A 24,926-nucleotide genomic window follows, 5' to 3' on the forward strand; every position below is an offset into this window, starting at 1 on the left:
TTCATGTATTCATTTATTCATTATTAATTATTAATTCGTTCATAGTTTGGTATTGAAGAGGTGGTGACTTGTGAGTGTTAATAGCTCTATAATGACAACAATGCTTACTCGATGAACAATGCATTGATCAGTGGTATAGCACATACCTCATCTTGATTTATCATTTTAGACTAACAGTTACAATTTTAGGTTAACTTTTGTTTTAGTATTCTTCAAAATATGTCAACTAAACTTATCAACCATTAATATTTAATATTTAACATAAAAGGTGTCTTACCAACACAAATTATTTGATTTTCATGCCATTTTCGTCAGCCACTTTAACTGTTTGACAACCAATTATCTGACAGTATAGTCAAACCGTTTAGATGAACTTATTGATTTCATAAAAATTAGTTTTGATACCAATATCACCTTTCTAAGTGTCGTAATTCAAAAGATATAAAATTTTACTGATGGACTGCGGCCATTTTTTAAAATGGCCGCCATCTTGTTCGCACCAACTTTAGAAAATGTTATCTTATATTTTCATGAACTCTGCACCCCAAAGATTAATTTCCTCCATAGTGACACATATTATACTTCCGGTTCCGGTACACTTCACTTTTGGGGGCTTTTGCTGCAGGACTATATGAGTAATACATCGGTCTTCAGGCTGGTAGGTACTGGGTTCGGATCCCAGTCGAGGCATGGGATTTTTAATCCAGATACCGACTCCAAACCCTGAGAGAGTGATCCGCAAGGCTCAATGGGTAGGTGTAAACCACTTGCACCGACCAGTGATCCATAACTGGTTCAACAAAGGCCATGGTTTGTGCTATCCTGTCTGTGGGAAGCGCAAATAAAAGATCCCTTGCTGCTAATCGGAAAGAGTAGCCCATGTAGTGGCGACAGCGGGTTTCCTCTCAAAATCTGTGTGGTCCTTAACCATATGTCTGACGCCATATAACCGTAAATAAAATGTGTTGAGTCGTTAAATAAAATATTTCTTTCTTTTTTATATGAGTAATAATAAAGATATCTTGTAGGTAACATAATATATACCTGGACAAAATTTAAGCTCCCCATAAAAAGTTAATCGCTGTTGTAATTTTGCAATTATTTTTCAAACTGTCACAGGGGCGGATGTAAAATGTTACCCGGAAAGGGCAGCGACGCTCAAAAAGGGAACCGATAATATTCAAAAGTATTCCAAACGTGCAGGTCCTATTGTCTACATTATAATTATGGTTATATTTCACAGAACCAATTAAAGAAAAAGAAATGTTTTATTTAACTATGCACTCAACACATCTTATGTACGGTTATATGGCGTCAGACATATGGTTAAGGACCAAACAGATATTGAGAGGGGAAATACGCTGTCGCCAATTCATGGGCTACTCTTTTCGATTAGCAGCAAAGTTTCTTTTATATGCACCATCCCACAGACAGGGTAGTACATACATTTGATGTACCAGTCGTGGTGATCTGTATGGAGCGAGAACTAGCCCAATGGGCCCACTGACGGGGATCGATCCCAAACCGACCGCGTATCAAGCTTTAGATTAGCCAGTGGTTTTGAGGAGAAATATTTAGAGGTCAGCATGTTTGTAATTAATTTGAGTTTGATTATATTGGGCATATGTATTTTGGGCACGCCCTTTATCGCCTCATCGTTGATGCAATCTAAAGCCGTGGATATATACATCTGGAAAATGTTTTTAGGTGTCATCAGCTAAATAGCAGGGAACGCTCAACTTTTTTCCAGGTCATGTGGTTAGAAAGCCTGTGCCACGGCCCCAAGTCCAAGACATAGGGATATAGATAGGCGACAAGGCATACGACACGTGTGGACCTTGTACGATAAAATTGAAAATTAAAACGGTTCATTCCATTATTTGTTTTTATCTATTGTGTAGTATCGCTTTGACATTAATAATCGTATTGAAACGTTAAAACATTATTGACGTCACGTTAAAGAAATGATGTTTCTATGGTAACGTTCCCGGCATAAGTGTGTGTGTGTGTGTGTGGCTCCCCCCCCCCCCCCCCCCCCCCCCCCACACACACTTTTTGGCACCTTCCTACGCCTGTGCCATATATATGGGTATATGCGTAGAATAAGACGAGAGGAAACCCGCTGCTGCCACTTTATGGGCTACACTTTTCGATTAGCAGCAATGGGTATTTTATATGCGCCATCCCACAGACAGGATAGTAGCATTGGATGTGCCCCTTTTTTCTTGGTCCCCTCCCTAAATATATGTCCCGGATCCGCCCATGCGAGACATTGCCGAGCGGCATTTGCCATTCGACCTGAGCAAGATAAAAGCAATGTCTTAAAACTAATATATATCTAATGCCTAAAGGCTTTTATTACGTATTGCTTCGTTTTATGACAATGTCCGTTAATGAACAATGCAGCTGTATGCTAACACGTAGTCTACACCAGTACACTCGTATATAGTTAAAAACAAATCACTGATACGTCCACCATTTAAATAAGACTTTTAAAACATCGATGATTATTGGAATCTGTGGACATGAGGAATAGTTACCAGTTAATAATTACAGCGTTCACCTCCCTGTGGCTTCTCTCTATCACGCTGTACCTTTCAAATAACAAAAAATACGAAACGCGCGTGGTTCGGGTAGTGGAGAGGATTTCGCGGTTCTCTGATGAAGCTCTGCACCAAGAGAACAAACGTCTGGCACCAGTCGGCAAATCAGCAGCCATCTCAGTGGATCCGAAAATCAGACACAAGTCGACTATCGCTATCTTCAGAGACCAGACTTCGTGGAAAGTGGACACTGAAATCTGCTCGTCTAAAGAGAAGTTTCAAGGTGCGACTCTGAAAAGCGCAGCCGGTAACACCCTCCTGTACGTCAATGTCTTTGGTGATGTCATCTCCAGACGAGTGGCAAGCAAGCAGGGTTTCTTCGAAAAGGATTTAGAGGGGCCACTCTTTCAGTGCTTGAATGAGGACAAAGATCTGGTTTTCTTGGACATAGGAGCCAACATCGGCGTGTTCAGTATGGCGGCAGCCAAGAAGGGCCACAAAGTCATAGCCATAGAGGTGTTGCCAGGCAACGCAGCTAGACTCTGCCGAAGTGCCAAGGACGGGGGGTTCACTGGCAATGTCACCTTAATACACAACGGAGTTTCAAATCACAGAGCTTGGAATGATATCGCCTATAAAAAAGGAAGGGAAGGTAAGGTCTGCTGAATAATTTGCAAGCTTGACCGATTTTTAAAATATCTGTCTTGTTCTATCATTTTATAAATACATCCAGTCGAGCGTACGTTTTCTCTGATCCTGCCCCTTTCAGTAATGCTCCGGTTAAATGCATAGGTGCTGTCGGGTTTCTTCCTGTAGCATGTGTATTAGTGAATTAATTTGCCAAATATTTGTTATCAACGAACTCGAAAATGATCAATGTAATGGGATTTTGTTTTCTTCCCGGGTGTAAGGCAGCCGTGTTTTTGCTATAGAGTTACCTCTGGCTGAGAGAGCGACCATAACCGTCCAAATATCCTTCTAGCTCTCGAACGGCGGAGTAGGCCTACTCGGGCTACAAATGGCCGATGATTAAAGGAACAGGCCCTAGTTTTGAAACACTAAGGTATATAATGTTTTCCTAGACCCTAGTTTCAAACCGTAAAAATGGACATTAAGTTTAGTTAATTTACAAACCTGTAACAAATTTGGATACAACAGAGTGAAACAAAAGTCTGTGACGTTAAAATATTCTTTAAAAATAACGCGACTGCATAAGCGTTAGTTCTCATTAAAAATGTGAAAAATGTGGTATTTTGTGGTATTAGGAACACCAAGATGACCAGAAACACTTCGGTTGTACGGAAATGAATAATTTAAACAATAAAATATATGTAATGTTTGATTTCAGTGATCTTAAACGGCTCTAATAGAGAAAAATATGCCTTAGTGTTTAAAAACTAGGGTCTGTCCCTTTAATAAATCAATATGGTCTAGTGGTATCTTTAAACAAAACCAACTTTTATTTTCGTTATTCTCGTATGACTTTGACTACTAGCATTTAATTTCCAGGGAACGTCTACATCCGGGAGACTCGAACGCCAACTCGAAACAGCACGTATTCCATTTTACTGGACGACCTTCTGGAAGTACTAGACATGAAGCGTGTTGTCATGAAAATAGACGTCGAGAGACACGAGGCCAAGGTTGGTATCCTCAACAGGGGCGGGTCCACGACATATTTTACAAATGTAAAAATAAAATTGTTAGTGAAAATGATGTCGTCTCAATATATATGGTTTAACAGGGGCGTAGGCTGGAGAGGTTCGGGGGGATCGGACGACGAACCCCCCCCCCCCCCCCCCCCCCCATTGAAGCAAATGGTCCGTTTTCAGAAACTAAAACATACAGGTTTATACACATGGAGTTTCTGGTGGTGCAAAAACAAAATAGAAAAAAGGTCCACTTGTTCATATTCGACCCCCCCCCCCCCGATCCAGATCACGCTACGCCCCTGTTTAATGATGACATTAAAGTAAATAACAAATCATTTTTTTTTATGTCAGTTGGTACAAGGTGAGTATTATATTTATAAATTATTTAACAGATGATAATGGTTTATTTATTACACACCAACAATTTAAAAAAAATTTATAATAATTATGTCAACTTGCAAAATCCTATTCTTCCCTATAATTTGAATCTTAAGATGAATTGTAAAGGCAATTAACACCTTTATAATATTTTATTGGATTCGAGATTTTTGAAATACAAAGAAGAATTAAACTTCAAATACCGTGATGATGACTGGAAAATGATAAATACAATACCTTTTCGCTGCACAGATAGTACAGAATTAAAGGGACATACCCTAGTTTTTAAACACTAAGACATATTTTTTTACTATTATAGCCGTTTTTGATAACTGAATTCATACTCACTTAGATTTTATGGTTTAGATTATCAGTGTCTGTACATTCGAAGTGTTTTTGATCATCCTGGTGTTTTTAATATCACAAAATGCATTTATCATATGTTTGCGTCTGAGATGTAACAGTTATGGAGTCTAGTTTTAGTCTAGTTTTAGAGGGTATTTCACCATTTCAAAGTCACAGACTCATGTTTCACTCTATTGTAACTTTATCCAAATGTGTTTCAGGTTTGTAGATAGCAAAACTTAGTGTTGATTTTCACGGGTTGAAACTAGGGTCTGTCCCTTTAAGAGGGTTCAATACAAGATTATTCATAGAATATTGCCTACAAATAAGTATTTTACACAACATAGGATATATTGATTCACCTCTTTACTCGTTCTGTAAACATGAAATATTGACATTGGTACACCTATTTTGGGAATGTAACAACGTCAGACAAATTTGGGAAAAGTTAAAGCTTTGGATTCAACAAAAATGGTATAATAATGAACTTTACACAAGAAAATATAATTTTGGGTTGTTTTAAGACGAGTAACAATGATCCTATTAATGCTATTACATTAATAACTAAATAGTTCATACTTAAAAGTAATTTGAAGGGTTTTATCCCAGATATTACATGGATACAAAAGGAGCCGAGTCTATATTATAATATAGCAAGTTTGTGAAATTCGGGTCTTTATGTCACACTTTATTTAAAGCCGCACACCCTAGTTCCATCCAGCGAAAATAAATTATAATTTGGTTAATCTACAAACCTGTAACACACTTAGATCACGTTTTTATCAAATGGAGTGAAAAAGCAGGTTTTATATCGATAAATACCATGGGAATCCCCATGTCCCAATTGCTTGAAATAATTTTGAAAGTTAGTATTCTGATGTCACCGGTAGATGTCGCTCGAAGCACAACAATGCCTACGTCACGACAAATTTCACAGACTTGGGGTGCGTTCGTTTCACCTCTCCTGGACATGTTCCAACTGTTCTGTCCTGGTTGTATTCCCTCTCCAGATATCGTAAGACTTAGCAAAATTATTGGTTCCAGATATCGTAAGACTTAGCAAAATTATTGGTTTTAAGGGTTTGTAACGTTTTGTATTGAGACACTTACTTGTCTGAACTTTATTGTTACTGAAAATGTTCACGAACTGTGAAGAAAAATCTCACAAATGAACAACAACAAATCGGATGTCGATTGCGCGAACCGTGCACGAGAAAACAAACCGAACCAAAATGATAACGGTCACGTGTCTGTGACATTGAAATGGAAATATCCCCTCTAAAAATAGATTGGACCTCGCTTGCTTAACGGTTTTTTCTCGACAACACGTCTTGTGAAAAAATGCAAAAAATGCATTTCGTGGTTTTACAAACATCAGGATTACCAAAAAGCACTTCAGGTGAATGGAAATGTGTATTCTAAATAATAAAATGTAAGTAAAGTGCAATTTTATTTGTGAAAAATGGGGTTTAATAGCGAAAAACAACGCCGTAATGGTTAACAAATAAACGTAACTACGATGTGTCCCTTTAAGGATTAATTATATATGCAGCCAAACGTCGTTATCTCGATGTTGAAGTAACCGAACCAAATGGCTCGAGATAATGGTGGGTTGAGTTCTTTTTATAAAAATGATGTCATAAATGATAAAATCATTTCCCGACCTCCAGATTTCCTGGTCTGATGAGTTAACAGAGGTGGAGATAACGAAGTTCGACTGCATATATTATAATGTCCATATATTGTGGGGGTGGACTTTCTGTATTTTGAACACTGCTTTTAGGATTTTGTTTAAAGCCAGGACTAGTATTGATATTGTTATTATTATTTTTGGTATACATTTCACATTTATATTATGTATTTATAAACAATGGATCTGTTATGTAAATTTATTGTATTAACTGTATGATTATGAATTAAAAAAATAAATAATAATAATAATAATAAATAAAAATAAACATTTGGCGGAGGTGGTGGTGGTGGTGGGGACTAAAGGGAAAAGGACACATGGAACTCGTCAAAAGGGCCTCCCAATGGAAAAAAGACAGAAAAGTGGCACATCAATATTTTTAAAACGGGGGGTGGGGTGGATTCTGCTCAGACCAAAGGCCGTATAAATACGGTACCCATAGGAGTCTGACGACGGGTGGTGGATGCAAGGTGACCATGGCCTCGTCAGCTGATTATCCCACCCCCCCCCCACCCCGTGGAAAGACAAATTAACACCCAGCATGGCTCGAAATTCGTTTTGTCGCAAAGTTGGACGCAAAAATTGCTTGTCAGTTTTTAATACAAAAGCTATCATGTGAAAAACATTTCTATTAATATAAGTTAAAAGTTTGTTTTGTTTAACGACACAACTAGAGCACAATGATTTACTAATCATCGGCTATTGGAAGTCAAACATTTGGTAATTTTGGACATAATCAGAGAAAACTCGCTACATTTTCCCCATTAGTAGCAAGGTATCTTTTATATGCACCATCCCTTAGACAGGATAGCACATACCACGGCCTTTGGTATACCAGTCGTAGTGCACTGGCAGTAGCGAGAAATAGCCCAATGTGCCTATCGACGGGTTCGATCCCAGACCGACCGCGCATTTACCGGGCTACGTCCTGCCTTTCTATATTGATATAAATTCGCTAGCTGTATAATACAATAAAACGGAAAGCAAAAGTAAGTCGGGAACCTGGGGTAAGTTCAGTCAACCGCTTGTCCCTAACGTCCGCTAGACTGGTTTATGCGCTTCACAGTAACCCATATGGCCACGTCGGGGACCAGTCAAATAGTTCGCGAACGTTAGCGAAACGTTTGCTGGTTGAACTTAGGGATGATTACAAGAACGGCATCTTGCGTATTTTGAGCGTCCCCTGCCAGTTTCAAACCTTGGCCTGGGATTGAAATCTCAAGTGCCTATCAGGACAAATCAATATAATGTTCTCTCCGGATAGACAAAAAGAGCCAATTTTAACCTACAAAAACAGTTTTGTTTTTCTGACAGATCCCTGCATCTCCAGTTTGTTGCTCCCTCTTCCCCCTCCCCCTCCCCCCGGTATCTTCCGACGCCTATGAATTACCACACAATGTTGCAGGATATCCAAGTGTCTTTAATATTTAAAAAAATAGTTTTGTTGTTATTTTCAGGTACTCGAGGGTGCCAAGAAATTTTTCGAAAAAGTTGACGTCACGTGCATTATGATGGAATGGGAACGTCATCCCAGAAGCCCGGATGCATTTCAAATGATGGTGTTTATGGCCAAACACGGAATGCTGGGATATGACCCCCAAAACTTGGGCAGGTCGTTAGATGCGTCACGCTATACACAATGGCCGCGCAATGTTCTCTGGAGGAAGGTTAGGGACTATGGACCTTTCACTCCCTGAGACTGCCACAAACAAATCATTATGCCTTAATTGTTTGTCATGCTGCACATTATTGAATAATTTTTTCACCATTAGGCCACACTTTGTTTTTCTTCTTGAGGATTAGGGCCTACGGATTTATTTATTTTTTTAAAAGGCAATGTCGGAGGATGGAATTAAAATTAAAATAAAATTCACCCAATTCCCGTTGTTACTTCTTTTTTTAAAATTATTATTATTTTTTTTATTTTTTTTGTATTACGGATGTTTTCAGTAAGAAGTTCGGGATGGAGGAAAAAAAAAAAAAAAAAAAGATCCAAAAAGGTTCCCAGTCTTGATATACTGAAGCCAGGTATTGCATGCTGTGTGTGAGAGGAAACTACTAGTAGGCCTACATTGTTTTGTGACGTAGATTGGCCACACTGAATGCGTTTGGTCTGCATTCCGACCGAACTTGTCGACAGATGAAATGAAATATCAGCAAACTAGGGGTAGGGTATAAATTAAAATATTAACACCATTCAAAGCATACTTTGCACTATTTTTTTTAATGACAATTCATCAAGATTTAAATATACATATGAAATGTTAGGGGAGAGAACGATTCTTCGGCACTCCCGTTTCAGATGGGATTGAATTCCACTTTTCTATACACCACTCCACTTCAGGTTGCACCGCACCAAATAAAATACTTCTGGGTCGAAGCTGAAAGTGCATCGACAAAATCTTATGGAGTTGGAATTGAATGGGGCTTGTAAACGCTGATCTAGCTATTTTAAGGCTTGTATTATAGGACACACAAAATATCCCTCGTTACTTATCAGATAGAGGGTATTTCCCGTTCCAGCCAGTGCTCCACAACTGGTGTAACAAAGGCCGTGGTAAATAGCCTACTATCCTGTGTGGGATGGTGCATATAAAAGATCCATTGCTGCTAATCGAAAAAGAGTAGCCCATGAAGTGGCGACAGCGGGTTTCCTCTCTCAATATCTGTGTGGTCCTTAACCATATAACCGTAAATAAAATATGTTGAGTGCGTTGTTAAATAAACCATTTCCTTCCTTCTTCCTTTTCGGAGAGATAACCGATTTTGAGACATCAGCTGGAAAGCGTCTAAATGTTGATAAATATGAATGTGCTGTAGACTAAACCATGGTTCGAATCACCTCCAGCCCTCACCTTATTGATATTGATATGTAGGGGAAGGCTAGAGGAAACTATGTAATGCTTTGGCAATCGCCGACAATACACATTTGTTCCTAATTCTGATGCCACAGAGATTTAGTTTGATTATTCTCAGTCCAGGTATGAAATTAAAACTTACATGTTGTTAACCAGTACGAATAAGGGGAGCGCTGGAGGCGACTCGAGCTCCCATCTCCCACTTCAGATATGGTTCCCTGTATTTGACATTGTGGGGTGGGGTAGGGTGGACAGGCACGGCGGAAGCAAGTAGACCTTGGGGGGGGGGGGGGGGGGGGCCTAACTAAGATCGAGGACGTGAAGTAAAGTTGCTAGGGGGTTCGAGGATATGCTTCCCCGTAAAATGTTGAAAACTAGATGTCCTGAAAAGCAATTTCTGCTCTATGAAATGCAATTTCTGCCCTATGATTTAATATCAATATTTTTTATTCAGAATTATTGGTTGGTCTAGAGGACCCCTCCCCCGTTCCGCCGTGCATGGTGGGGAAAGTTCGATGGTCTGGTTGACGAAAATAAAATAAAATTTTGAATCCCAGCCTTCTGAATAGGGAAAAGTGTTAAAGGAGCGGGACCCTTAACCTCCCCACCCCCCCCCCCCCACCCTGCCCCGAGGCCCATAGTTCCGGTACACATACAACCGAAGGTGTTTGCTTGAACTTAATATAATTACGATGCATTAAACAAAACGTCAATTAAATTACAGTATATTATTTATTAATACAATTCATTATATCAAAACAATATGTGCACTAAAAAAACAACTTAATAATAATAAAATAATACCTGATTATGAGCTTAACTGGTAACAAACTCTGTAAAGTCGATCCGTAATAACGTTATGCTAAAAAACACACCTGGAATTACCCTTCTGTATACAACTGCAGATATTTTTACCTCAGTATTAATGTCACATATCTACATAAACCACAGACAGGGACAGGCTAATTTCGTCCTGGACAGAGGAGCCCGCCATGACAGGCGTGCCCTACAACAGCTTGCTCTGAATGTGCACGTAAAACTCTCTGACCTGACCATGCTAAGCGATGAGGGGGGGGGGGGGGGGGGGGGGGGGGTGGAGAGAGATATCGACCAGCCTTCCAAAAATGTGAGTTGGAGGGTGGGGGGGGGGGGGGATGCATTTTAGACATGAAAATATGCCACATCACTTTTATAGTAAACATTTTTCCCCTCTCCCATTTATCTCAAGGTAGGTCTCTAAGAGGATATATATTTTTTATTTTTTTTTTATTATTATTTTTTTTTTTTTGCGGGGGGGGGGGGGGTTAGAGAGGAGGGGAGCTCATAGTTTTAACTCCGTTTTTAATCCAGCAAAGCACATTGAAAAACAAAAGCAATGGAAAGAAATATTTTTTAACTTCATCTCAGCACATTTTAAACAAAGGCCTTTTGGCATCTATTGTGTAAAATATTTGTATTTTAACATGTGGTGAGAGAGGAAACCTGCTGTTGTCATTTAGGTTACTACCAATACTACAAAAACAGAAAGGGATTGTTTATGTCACCGTTCTATAGACAGGACAGGCCACTCCGATTACTCCTACCAAAAAGGAGCACAAGATCTTTAACCAACAGACTGGAGCACTGTTTGGAATGCAGACAAAACAAGGATCAATCATCACACCTCAGAGGAATGTGCTAGAAAATTATTAAGAATCTCAATCTCTCTCTCTCTCTCTCTCTCTCTCTCTCTCTCTCTCTCTCTCTCTCTCTCTCTCTCTCTCTCTCTCTCTCTCTCTCTCTCTCTGAGATGGGTCTAGGTCTCTAGGAATAGTCAATCATATTCCAGAGAAAGGCTGCAAATTATGGTCCAAGATATTAAGAAAACCTAAGCATAAATGATCATAAGAGAGTTAAAAACTATTAAGGTCTACACGAGTACTTGAGTACTTGGGCACGGGTCGAGTCTAGCAAGACTTGAGTCCGTCCACAGGACCCGAGTACCCGTGCAAGGAAGCACACTCATTTATTTATATATTTAACGTCATTTTGCCACATGCTTCCCACCTGTTACATTATAGGGCTATGAGACATGGAGGGGGGTGGGGGGGGGGGGGGGGAGTTGAATGTATGGAATGCAAGACAATGGCATGATTTGGCATCCATGTTCAGTGCTGGAATGAAGATGCATAATGCTATTTTACTTTATTCCTTAATCTCATCATCATCTAGTGTAAGTGTCGGGTACTCAGGTCCAGGTCGAGTTTGACCCGTGAGTACTCGATTCCAATATTTTGGACTCGTGCAAGCCCTAGTAACCATACTAAAATAAATGTAATTTTTCAACATTTTAGCCATAACTCTGTTAAATATAGATACACTCCATCTTTGACAGAGTTATGGACCTTGAATAAATTCCCATGAAAGTTAAACATGATTTGGCTATAGCTCTGAAAGTCATATTCGATTTGCAAACGTATATCATATTATGATAAAACTATAAAATAAAAAAATCAACTCGATATCTCAAAGCATTACAAAAAAAAAGAGTCTGAAAAACTATCTGTGGGACAGACAGCCAGACAGACATGACACCTAAATCCCCTCTGGTTGTATCAGTAACAGGCCTCGGTGGTGCAGTGGTTAATCCATCGGACTACAGGCTGGTAGGTACAGAGTTCGCAGCTCAGTACCGGCTTCAACCCAGAGCAAGTTCTTAAGGGCTCAATGGATAGGTGTAAGGCACCTACACCCTCTTCTAACTCACTAACCACTAACCAACTAATAACTAACCCATTGTCCTGGACAGATAGCCCAGAAAGCTGAGGTGTGTGCCCAGGACAGTGTGCTTGAACCATAACTGAATATAATCACGAAAATAAGTTGAAAAGAAATGAAAATGGGGACTAAAAAAACCCAACTAAATAACTGACAAATCACAAGCTTGACAAATGGAGCAACTGCTTAATGGTTTGTAGCCGATATCCAAGCATCAGGATTTCAAATTTTATAGGGAACACTTTTTGGGGGGTTCCGTAACCTGTGATCAGAGGAAGCCATGGGAAACTGTTTTTCAGTAACCATGGTTAATTGGTTAATTGTTGATTATATTACTTGATAATTAATGGGCAACACATTTTTTCCCTTCATAATACCGAAAACAGAAAGTGGGGGTGTGGGTGCGAAGATGTATGTTTTTTTGTCCTAAGCTTATATTTATAAATAAAGAAAAAATCTGACTGTGCCCACCCTACTACAGACTGTACCCCACTCCCCACTAAAGACTGTATCCCCTTGCATAGACAGTGTGCACCCCCACACACTCCAGATGCTGTTTTTACAGGTCTGGAAAATAATTTTTCTGTGAAATCCTGTGTCTTGAGAAATCACACGGCAGTGATGGATCTAGGCGCGACCCCCCTAAATTTTGCGATAGATTTTGTTTACTTAGACTACATTTTTTAGGTCACTGGGGCCCAACCCCATAATGGACTTTCTGGATCTGCCACCCGGCAGTACACACAAAACTCTGAATATCAAACGTCTGACACACATATAATTTCTGAAAAATACTCATTCCTTCCAAGACATTTTCTTATGTTTTAAGTTATGAAGTTTTTGATTTTGACTTTGGTTGTGCATTCCAGTAGTACGCCATCTGAGCTGCGATAAGTCCATTACAGCTCGAGGCCACGACATACGTAAAGATGACAAGACTGTCCCCCGTTTCCTGGATGGACGTGAACACCCTAGCAACGGCGCCTAGAAACAGCAGAAACACAGTAACAGCTGACAGCTGGCCCGTGCTGCCTTGGCTGTAATTCTGGTATGCCTGGATCAACTGCAAATAGAACAAGTGAAGAATATACACCAGAGCTGTCAACCTGTGGAAACTCTTAGGTGTGAGAAAATTAGAAGTTAAAGTCCATGGACTGCAGGCTTTTGGCCGGGTCCATGGCGAAGTTTTTTGTTGTTTAAGTCCAAAATGGAAATCTCTAAAAAAAACAATATCGAGCAAGTGCAAGCTTTAGTAATTAATATGGTTAATGTTAAACCATATAAGTTGGTCATTGGTAGCACCCACGAGTGATTGTTGGTATTGAACCGAGGGTAGGTTCAATATGCTGTATTATCATTAATAGGTAACAAATTCAGAGACCTGCATAATCAGCATATAATTCCATTCAGCTCTAAAATATAAACCACGATTATAAAATATTTTTATTTTTAGAAAAAAGTGTGAGATTATAATAACGTTGCGTGAGAGCATGATGTTTGTTACAAATGAGTGAGACTCACACCAAATGCGTGAGACTCGCACCAAATGCGTGAGAGCTGACAGGTATGTATACACAACTCCAAACTATTACTCATCAGCCTGTTTCACATCAAGGCCCAGAGTTAGAGCGCTCGCTTGATGCACAGCCGGTCTAGGATCAATCCCCGTCGGTGGGCCCATTGGGTCATTTCTCGTTCTAGCCAGAGCACCAAGACCGGTATATCAAAGGCTGTGGTATGTGCTAGCTATCCTGTCTGTGGGATGGTGCATATAAAAGATCCCTTGCTACTAATTGAAAAAATGTAGTGGGTTTCCTCTCTAAGACTATAGTGATGTCATTAAGAATAAGAATAGCAGGTGAAAATTAAATTATAGGCCACCATAGGTCATTTTTATGTTGGTCGAGTGACAAGAATACTGGTTAGGGTCCTTCCCAGATCATTTCAATACCATTTCTGTGCTATGAGATGCATCTTCAATCATGTTTCACGACTTAAAAAGAGTCATGAATAAATTTCCATTACAGTCTTAATAATTAAATGTTGATTTATTATCTTTGATTTGTTATACCAACAAGAGGCCCATGGGCCTAAACAATCACCTATCACACTAATGGAATGCACCGTAAGCCATTTTTCAGTGGGAAGGGTGACAGAATTACTAAATTCATGATTTTGTTGTAAATGGCCTAGCAGTGTTTTTGGGTATGGCACTATGGAATTGAATGCAACCACAGTCAACAAGGGAGTATGATGGGGGGGGGGGGGGGGGGGGGGGGGGCCTCCCCCAGAAAGAAAATGGGTTAAGTTTAGGGTTAGGGTTGAGAAAATCATACAGTAATGATAAGAGTCATTAATTTTGTCAAAATGTTAACTTAAAAAAAAAAAAAAATTACCCTCTGGCAGAAACCCTGCCTAGTAGTTGTGAAGACATTACAGTATAAATGCATGTTTTAAATACAACCAGTAAACTTCACGCCTCCTCAGGCACAAACAGACAGGACTTTAGATTGCACCAAAACTGAGGCAGTAAACGATATGCCAGTGTCCTTTTATTTATGCCATAATAAAAGTTACATGTACATGTATACTATATTTGAACAATTAAAACATCTATATTACTGATTTTTAATCATATTCACAATCTTTGAATAAAAAATAAGTTTGTTTTGTTTAACAATGCGACTAGAGCACATTGATTTATTAATCATCGACTATTGGATGTCAAACATATGGTCATTTAAACAGTCATAGAGAGGAAACCCACAACATTTCTCCATTTGTAGCAAGGGATCTTTTATATTCACCATCCCACAGACAGGACAGCACATACCACAGCCTTTGATATATCGGTCGTGGTGTACTGACTGGAACGAGAAATAGCCCAATAGGTTCACCGACGGGGATCGATTCTCTCTGAATGAAGCCACCCATTTGGCACTATAGTAATTTGTTATATCGGTCATGATGCGCTGGCTGGAACGAGAAATAGTCCAATGGGTTTACTGACGGGGATCGATTCTCTCTGAATTAAGCCACCCATTTGGCACTATAGTAATTTGTTATATCGGTCATAGATGCACTGGCTGGAACGAGAAATAGCCCAATGGGTTCACCGACAGGGATCGATTCTCTCTGAATGAAGCCACCCATTTGGCACTATAGTAATTTGTTATATCGGTCATCGATGCACTGGCTGGAACGAGAAATAGCCCAATGGGTTCATCGACGGGGATCGATTCTCTCTGAATGAAACCACCCATTTGGCACTATAGTAATTTGTTATATCGGTCATAGATACACTGACTGGAACGAGAAATAGCCCAATGGGTTCATCGACGGGGATCAATTCTCTCTGAATGAAACCACCCATTTGGCACTATAGTAATTTGTTATATCGGCCATCGATGCACTGGCTGGAACGAGAAATAGCCCAATGGGTTCACCGACAGGGATCGATTCTCTCTGAATGAAGCCACCCATTTGGCACTATAGTAATTTGTTATATCGGTCATCGATGCACTGGCTGGAACGAGAAATAGCCCAATGGGTTCATCGACGGGGATCGATTCTCTCTGAATGAAACCACCCATTTGGCACTATAGTAATTTGTTATATCGGTCATAGATACACTGACTGGAACGAGAAATAGCCCAATGGGTTCATCGACGGGGATCAATTCTCTCTGAATGAAACCACCCATTTGGCACTATAGTAATTTGTTATATCGGTCGAGATGCACTGGCTGGAACGAGAAATAGTCCAATGGGTTCATCGACGGGGATCGATTCTCTCTGAATGAAACCACCCATTTGGCACTATAGTAATTTGTTATATCGGTCGAGATGCACTGGCTGGAACGAGAAATAGTCCAATGGGTTCATCGACGGGGATCGATTCTCTCTGAATGAAACCACCCATTTGGCACTATAGTAATTTGTTATATCGGTCGAGATGCACTGGCTGGAACGAGAAATAGTCCAATGGGTTCATCGACGGGGATCGATTCTCTCTGAATGAAACCACCCATTTGGCACTATAGTAATTTGTTATATCGGTCGAGATGCACTGGCTGGAACGAGAAATAGTCCAATGGGTTCACCGACGGGGATCGATTCTCTCTGAATGAAGCCACCCATTTGGCACTATAGTAATTTGTTATACGATGGCTTTTTGTTGTAATAGCTGACCTTGGTCTTAATTCACAAAAGGGGCTTGACATAGCCCAGTGGTAAAGCACTCGCTCGATGTGCAGTCGGTCTAGGATCGATCCCCATCGGTGGGCCCAGTGGGCTATTTCTCATTCTAGCCAGTGCACCACGACTGGTATATCAAAGGCTGTGGTATGTACTACCCTGTCTGTGGGATGGTGCATATAAAAGATCCCTTGCTGCTAATCGATAAGAATAGGCCGTGAAGTGGCAACAGCAGGTTTCCTCTCTCAATATCTGTGTGGTCCGTAACCATATGTCTGACGCCATACAACCGTAAATAAAATGTGTTGAGTGCGTCGTTAAATAAAACATTTCCTTCCTTCTCTCTTTCTTTCATTCATTCACAAATTTAATTAGTGATGACTGATGATTTTTTTATTTTATCAGTGAGCCGTACATTTGCCTATCATAACCAATAAGGTTACATAGGTAAAGATCTGTTTTTATTTAACCTGTTCATACATGTAGGTTATGGTCAATTTTCTAAAGTTTAGATATGTTATTTTCCAGGGTCTCCACGAGTACTCAAGTACGGGTCGAGTCTAGCCAGACTCGAGTCCGTTCACAGGACTTGAGTACCCGTACAAGGTGGAATACAATGATCAGCTATAATACAATGGACAATGTAGGACAATAATTTCAGCAGTAGATAATCAACAATGTAAGTTACACAACAATTATATGATCGTGCGCTAGTTTCTCTTTTTAATCTGGCCGTTCATCCATCACAACACTGAACATAACAACCGGTTTCTAAATGCAATGCAATGGCATTATTTGGAATCCATGTTCAGTGCTGGAATTAAGATGCATAATGCAGTTTTACTTTACTCCTTAATCTAATCATCATCTATAGTGTTAGTGTCAGGTACTCGGGTCCAGGTCGAGTTTGACCCTCGAGTACTCGAGTCCAATATTTTGGACTCCTGGAGGTCCTATTACTTTCTTTGCTTTACCGGTATATTCTGATGTGTGAAAACAAAAAATGCAGAAAACTAAAATCAACAGCTTAGTTTTAAACAACCGAATATTAATATTACAACAAATAAAAATAATAATAACATTATTGTGTTTCAAATAGTAGAATAGAGAAAAGTAAAAGTATCAACTTGTAGCAGAATATAGAATGGTGAAATTAAAATAATGTGCACATAAAAACAACCTGTTTGTTTTGTTTAACAACACCACTAGAGCACATTGATTTATTAATCATTGGCTAATGGATGTCAAACATTTGGTAATTTTGACATATAGTCTTAGAGAGGAAACCAACTACATTATTTTCTTTAGTAGCAAGGGATCTTTTATATGCACCATCCCACACACAGGATAACACATACCATGGCCTTTGATATACCACTTAAGAAAATGTCCACGGTAAAAAAATATGCCATATAAAAAAAAACCTGAATATAAAGAAAGAAAGAAAGAAATGTTCTATTTAACGACTCACTCAACACATTTTATTTACAGTTATATGGCGTCAGACAGATTTTGAGAGGAAACCCACTGTCAGCACTACATGGGCTACTCTTTCCAATTAGCAGCAAGGGATCTTTTATTTGCACTTCCTACAGGCAGGATAGCACAAACCATGGCCTTTGTTGAACCTGTTATGGATCACTGGTCGGTGCAAGTGGTTTACACCTACCCATTGAGCCTTGCGGAGCACTCACTCAGGGTTTGGAGTCGGTATCTGGATTAAAAATCCCATGCCTCGACTGGTATTCAAACCCAGTACCTATCAGCCTGTAGACCGATGGCCTAACCACAACGCCACCGAGGCCGAAAACCCTGAATATAGTCCAAGACAAAACAGTGCCGTGGAGAACTAAAAACTCCACGGCATTGCTGATTGTCGTGGGCAACTGCAGGGGTTGTCGAAACGGCCACCAACAGGGGTTGTTCTCGGACTAACCATGCATCAAGCGAATGCTTTACCACTTTACCTGTACAACAATGCACAAGTACCAGACCTCGACAGAAAACAATCGAGGGAGTTATTATTGACTTCTCCCATAACTTAGACCATTGATACCATAAACATGTATAGGCTATGGGGAACTAATAATCACTCTCCTTCTTCAACTAGTCTCAGGGGAGTGAAAGTGATAGCTCCCCTGTGAGATTTGAGTATTTTGCTAAACTTTAATATTATGATTTTTAAAAAAACCCAAATTCAGTTATTTTGGAATTTTTAAACAACTTACTTTGCTGACAGCAACGACACCAACATTCAAGCCTTGCAACACTGCTAGCAGGGATAATGACGCCAGTGGTGACAGAAGGAACACCATGGTGATGACGTAACCAACCAGGTAAAGTAGACCTTGAGTCGTCTTTCCGTTATAATAAAAGATAAGGAACGCTATGGATGATGTCTGGAGACCAAGAAACATTGCTTCTCCATATGAACTAAAAAAAAAGAGAGAAAAAAAAAAGCACAAATTGAGTTAAATGCAGGTTCGCACATGAGTTGACCAAATGACAGTCCCAACAGGTTAAAGGTGAACCTTATAAGAAATATATTTTACTAAGGTCTCACTACACAGTTCACTTATGGCTGTATTTTGTCCATGTTATTTTGTAATATTGTGCATTGACGATTTGGGACATGGGTGATAGCGGAAGAGACAGCCGGAGTGAACTGGTTAATGAACCACCTGTTAAGACTGGTACTACAGCCAGATGCGGTCATATAGCAAAAAACTGAGAAGGAAATGTTCTCAATTTTGGAGTGAAAATAAATGCTTATATAATGTATGTTCCCAATGTTGTATGTTGTTAGTGCCAACGAGAATCCATTCTGTCGGCAATCTTCGTTTGAAGTTGGGCAATTTGACATGGACTTCAATGGCAGATGACATCCGTGTAGTGAGACCTAAAGACTTTATATTCCCAATACAGTGTAATTTAGTGTGTATAGGATGTATACCACTAAATCAAATCACACAGACGGCAATAGTAATATATGTGGCTTAAAAAATCTCAGGGTTTGTACACCTTTTTCCAAGTTGATTTTCCATGACATTTCCATGACCAAAATAACACAATTCCATGACCAAAATAACACAATTCCATGACCATATGATTATTGTTTAAATTTTAGTGATGAACTTGTACACCATGTACATGTGGAATTTTTTTATTAAAACAGTCATATCAGTGCTAAAATCAGTTTAGGACCAAAACACACCAACACCGAGTCTTGGTCTGGCAAAGAAACCATGTATTTTGACATCTGGATCTGTAAGTCTTATGTGTTTTTAATATATATTAACTGTGCTCATATCTTTAGATACAGTTTCTTCTGTAAACACCAACAATAATTATAAGCATCCTACTTTGATTGATATATATATATCTTTCCTGTTGTTTATTAAGAAAAATAAATTAAAATACGGCTAGCACAGGCTGCAGCTGCCAGTCTGGCATGTGAAAATATAGTGCATGTTCTATGTCATCTGTTACCAGATCTGTAGTTCGCGCTAGCACAGATGTATTGTGCTTTGTCATTTTCGATACAGTGCACATTTCATTTTCAACTGGTACTATACTCGCCATCCCAGACCCAGCTTCAGTGTGTTTTGGGCCTTACGTGGCAAAGAACAGTTAACTGTTTCTCAGTTCTATGCATTATGATTGCAATGTAATGTGTAAAAGCATTACAATACCAGTCGTACGACTAATTAACTGTATGCAGTACACGTGCTACGTAATGCTGTAATAGTAGGGAGACAAATACCAGTCAATTGACTAATTCTAACCGGAACCAGTTCAGAACTTGTGCTTCTAGACAGGAAAGGAAATGTTTTATTTAATGACGCACTCAACACATTTTATTTACGGTTATATGATGTCGGACATATGGTTAAGGACCACACAGATACTGAGGGTGGAAACCTGCTGTTGCCACTTCATGGGCTACTCTTTTCGATTAGCAGCAAGGGATATTTTATATGCACCATCCCATAGACAGGATAGCACATACCACGGCCTTTGATGTACCAGTCGTGGTGCACTGGATTTACTGATTTAAGAATGATACATTTTATTCAAATTTTATCTCTCTTTTTTTGAGGATAATGTGGATAATAACCCTGAAAACTCCTACCTGCAGCATATCAATCAACATATACACCACAAATATGAATACTACTAACCCTCACCCGTAGAGTGAATCCATCAAAAATGGGGGTTATGCTGCTCATTTCACAGATAACGGGTGGTGTCTATGACTACCCTAATGCAGCAAAAAAATGTTAGTACTTTTCTTTACAGGTACATGTTTCAAGCACAAGGCTACTTGACACAGTGGTACTAGATGATATAAAATTGTATACATTTTTTGCCTAGATAAAACCAAGACACTCATATTTATCACCAATTACAGTGCCCTATCAAAAGTTTGGTGCACCTCGAACTTTGACCCAGCCGGAAGTTATTTGGTTTAGTACTACCTGAAAAAACACTCAAAACCAGTCTACAACTGGATTCACCTGAATGGGAACTGTTTGGCAAACCCGTAAGACCATGAAGCTGAAATTGCTAGCAGTTCGCAGGTCACAGAGAGTAGACTGATACCCACAGCACTCTGTGATCTCAAGATCTTCACTATCTGAGGAATTTTCACTGAAACACAAACAGACAGTTGATTAATAAACTGATTCAATTCGCAGCGCTGGTTACCGACAGTAGACTGAACTACTGATAGTGTGAGAGGAAAAACCTGCTATAACAGGTTCGAAACTGACACGGAGCAATTGCCACTCATAATACACAATATACATGTACTTTCTGTTAATCAAGTTCACAAACAGCTTTTACTTTTCCATCTTATATAGTATTATACAACTGTAGAATTTATATCATGCAACACAATCCCTGCAATTGCAAACAGCATGCTGTGGAGTTTTTCATTCATTCTCCATGGCACCTTTTTTTGCTGTGGACTATATTAGAATTTTTCTAGCCTTGCTATTGCCAAGAGCCCACATAATTCTGAAATAAGGGATCTCTCATTTGACACAGACAAGTCAGCACATGCCACATACTACCAGCGCTAGTTTTGTCACTTGCCAAATTCACCAATTGCGCATTTTAAACACAACTGACAAATTTTATATTAATTTGGCGAAATAATTTCATGTTAAATTTGATATATTGTTGAAAACTAATGTTGGGTTTCTGCAATGTTTGAAGGTTAATACCCCGGAGTATAATTTGGTGAAATCTTCTGTATACCCATAGCTAGACCTGACTACATACCAGTCGAGGACCACTGGCTTATAGAAAGAGAAATAATTAACAGAATGTACCTTGTCGTTGGCAGTCTATGATCGTGCCCATAACAGGCATGTTTGAGATGTTTTCTGAAGGAAGGGAGCACGCACACATTTTCCATACCCATACAGAATGTACAGAAAGGGCTTGACCCCGGGTGGCCTATTGTGAATGCTCTTATGTACACCACAGATTCATTCATTCTATCAAGTTATTTTTGTGCTTATATCCAATTAAGGTTCAAGTACACTGTCCTGGGCACACATTGGTACCGGGCTGTGAACCCAGTACCTACCAGCCTTACAATGTCCAATGACTTACCACAACACCACCGAGGATGGTATAGCACGTACAGATGTAAATTGCCTTTAATATATTTAAGTTTTCTTACCCATATATACATAAATGTACATACCTATACATGCTCCAAGAATTATGGCATATCCTAGACACTTGCTTATTACTACCTTCAGACAGGGAACTGAAAGATATAAAATAAACATTATTATTAATTAAAAGAACACAATAAACAATAAAGTCACACAGCAGGCCATGGTTGGTTGTTCCAAGTTGATTAAATAATTAATTACCCCCTAGTTGAACACACCATGCAGCAGTTAAAACCTGAATTATTCATCAGTTCCTGAAAGCCTGGAATGTTCGTTTGGACTGCTAACTACTTTTGTACTAGGGATCAATGACTTAAAGGGACATACCCTAGTTTTTAAACACTAAGGCATTTGTTTTACTATTAGAGCTGTTTCTTGATAACTGAAATCATACTTTACTTAGATTTTATTGTTTAGAATATCCATTGCCATACATTTGAAGTGTTTTTGGTCATCCTGGTGTTTTTAATGTCACAAAATGCATTTCTCATATTTTTAAAAATGCATGTGTGTCTGAGAAGTAACAATTATGGTGTTAACGTTTAGTCTATTTTTAGAGGATATTTCACCATTTCAAAGTCACAGACTCATATTTCACTCAGTTGTAACTTTATCCACATGTGTTACAGGTTTGTAGATTAACGAAACTTAGTTACTTATGTTAATTTTCACGGGTTGAAACTAGGGTCTGTCCCTTTAAGAATGTGTTACCTACGACAATTTTTCACAATTTGCCATCAGTAAAATGCTCACCATCAGTAATTTTCAGTCTGCCAGCAGCAATTTTAAACTGGTGACTTTTGCAATGAATATTAAAATAAAAAATAGTCCCTTCAACCGACAATAATTTTTATCCGTCGACAAAAAACTGCCATGGGTGAAGCCCGGACTGACGGCAAATCATATTGCAACTATGGCAATTGCTGTCGGTGCCATCGTTATGTTCAAGCCCTGTTGTACATTATTCCAGTGTATAATTGTCCACACAGGCAGTCAATAAAATAGTCTGATGCATCAGCTGTCAATTGAATCAGCCAGTTTGAAAGAAAAGTTAATTGGGTGTTTTTTTTCACGACACCACTATAACTAGAGCACATTGATTTGTTAATTGATTTTTATTGGATGTCAAACATTTGGTAAATTTGACACATAACCTAAGAGAGGAAACCCACTACAGTTTTTACCTTTAGAATGCAACTCTGTCCCAGGTCAGACCACTGGCTATTCAGAGACCGGAACTGCAACAGACATGCTCGAAACTCTAGTGGTATATGAGCATGTAAATAAATATAGGTTTAGGTTTAGAATGAATCTTTTAGTTTTATATGCACTTTCCCACAGACAGGATAGCACATACCACAGTCTTTGATATACAAGTTTTGGTGTGCTGGTTGGAACTAGAAATAGCCCAATGGGCCCACCGCCAGCAATCGATCCCAGACTGATCGCGCATCAGGTGAGCACTTTACTTACCATAGAGCACAGTTTGAAAGAGGCTGGCAGTCTGATTGGTCAACAGATTGACAGCAATATTGAGTCACTTGGCAAATAGCGAGTCCATAGAAAAATTAAATGGACCAATACTCAAGAATGTGGAACAACTTGGACATTTTGTAATCAGCGGCTAGTGAAATACTATAAGTGTCTTAGGCAGGCGATAAAAAAAAAGTGAGTTTACCTGTCAGATATCGCGCAAATGTTATGTGGCAAATATGGTTACAAGCACTGGCCCATTTTATACATAGTTCTAAGTGAATCTGAATCAAACTCGGTTGACAACAGATGTATCAGACTATAAGTGAAATTACAGCTTAACAAAGGGTTAAGAAAAGGTGAAAACAAATTGGCTCAATTTACGAGGCTTTTTTTTTTTTTTTTAAATCTTGGGTGATTAACCATTTTTAACATATTAAACTACATCAATCGAACACACTGTTAACGTTAGCATTGTTCGCTGTCAATGAACATGGGGGGGGGGGTGGGTGTAGCCCTATAGTAAAGTGATCGCCTGCTACACAATCAGTCTGGAATCGATCCCTGTCGGTAGGTCCATTGGGCTATTTTCCATTCCAGCCAGTGCAACACGACTGGTATAATAAAGGCTGTGGTTAGTACCATCTGCCTATCAGGTGGTGCATATAAAAGATCCCTTGCTATTAATGGAAAAATATAGCGGTTTCCTCTCCAAGACTATATATGTCGAAATTACCAAATGTTTGACAGCCACTAACCGTTGGTTAATAAATCAATGTGCTCTAGAGGTGTCGTTAAACAAAACACTTCTTGTTTTACCCTTCAGGTGGCCTCAGACCACAATTAATTTCGCTATATGTTTCTATATAGCCTGGGCCGGAATTACCACAAACAAGTCTTCAATGTCAACAAGTTACACATGTTTACAAACTACATGCTATCCCCTGTCACTTCAGTCAAACAGTTGCCACTTCATAGCTGTCTGCCATGAAATAATCACAGTCAAACAGCAGACTACTTGCGCGGTCAAATTTCCGGATTTTGGACAACCAAATGGGAAGATAACTGTAACCTGAGGCCAAGTCCTTTTAACTTTTAAGTTGTATGTAACAAATGACTTGAGCACGTTAAATGTACGAAAAGACTAAAATTCAAACAAAACAGCCAATGCAATGACTTGCAAACATTACCGTGTAGTAAATTAAATTTAAGAAAGAATTCGTCAAAGCACGGTTGGGGAACAATCAACTGAATCCATCCAGCCAACACCGCTGGTACAAAACTCTTCTCCATTTTGATGAACCGGAAGTTGACATACAGTAGCCACGTGAATGGCACGTGACT

General features: G+C 39.3%; 2 protein-coding genes across 2 annotated transcripts; one reads left to right on the forward strand and one right to left on the reverse strand.

Moving 5' to 3' along the window:
• Positions 1 to 2,374: 2,374 nt before the first annotated feature.
• On the forward strand, positions 2,375 to 8,466 carry LOC121368310. Its single transcript, XM_041492989.1, has 3 exons — positions 2,375 to 3,195; positions 4,053 to 4,186; positions 8,066 to 8,466. Exons 1-3 carry the CDS (start codon positions 2,526 to 2,528, stop codon positions 8,303 to 8,305), a joined length of 1,044 nt encoding a protein of 347 aa, XP_041348923.1. The 5' UTR covers positions 2,375 to 2,525; the 3' UTR covers positions 8,306 to 8,466.
• Positions 8,467 to 12,988: 4,522 nt separating this feature from the next.
• Positions 12,989 to 24,925, reverse strand: LOC121375540 (mannose-P-dolichol utilization defect 1 protein-like). Its single transcript, XM_041503045.1, has 5 exons — positions 24,773 to 24,925; positions 22,136 to 22,201; positions 20,937 to 21,069; positions 18,648 to 18,852; positions 12,989 to 13,286 (listed from the first exon to the last, which is right to left on the reverse strand). Exons 1-5 carry the CDS (start codon positions 24,873 to 24,875, stop codon positions 13,053 to 13,055), a joined length of 741 nt encoding a protein of 246 aa, XP_041358979.1. The 5' UTR covers positions 24,876 to 24,925; the 3' UTR covers positions 12,989 to 13,052.
• Between the last annotated feature and the right edge of the window lies 1 nt (position 24,926).

The sequence above is a fragment of the Gigantopelta aegis genome, chromosome 1 (genome assembly GCF_016097555.1).
Source record: "Gigantopelta aegis isolate Gae_Host chromosome 1, Gae_host_genome, whole genome shotgun sequence".
In the NCBI taxonomy this organism is placed as follows: domain Eukaryota; kingdom Metazoa; phylum Mollusca; class Gastropoda; order Neomphalida; family Peltospiridae; genus Gigantopelta; species Gigantopelta aegis.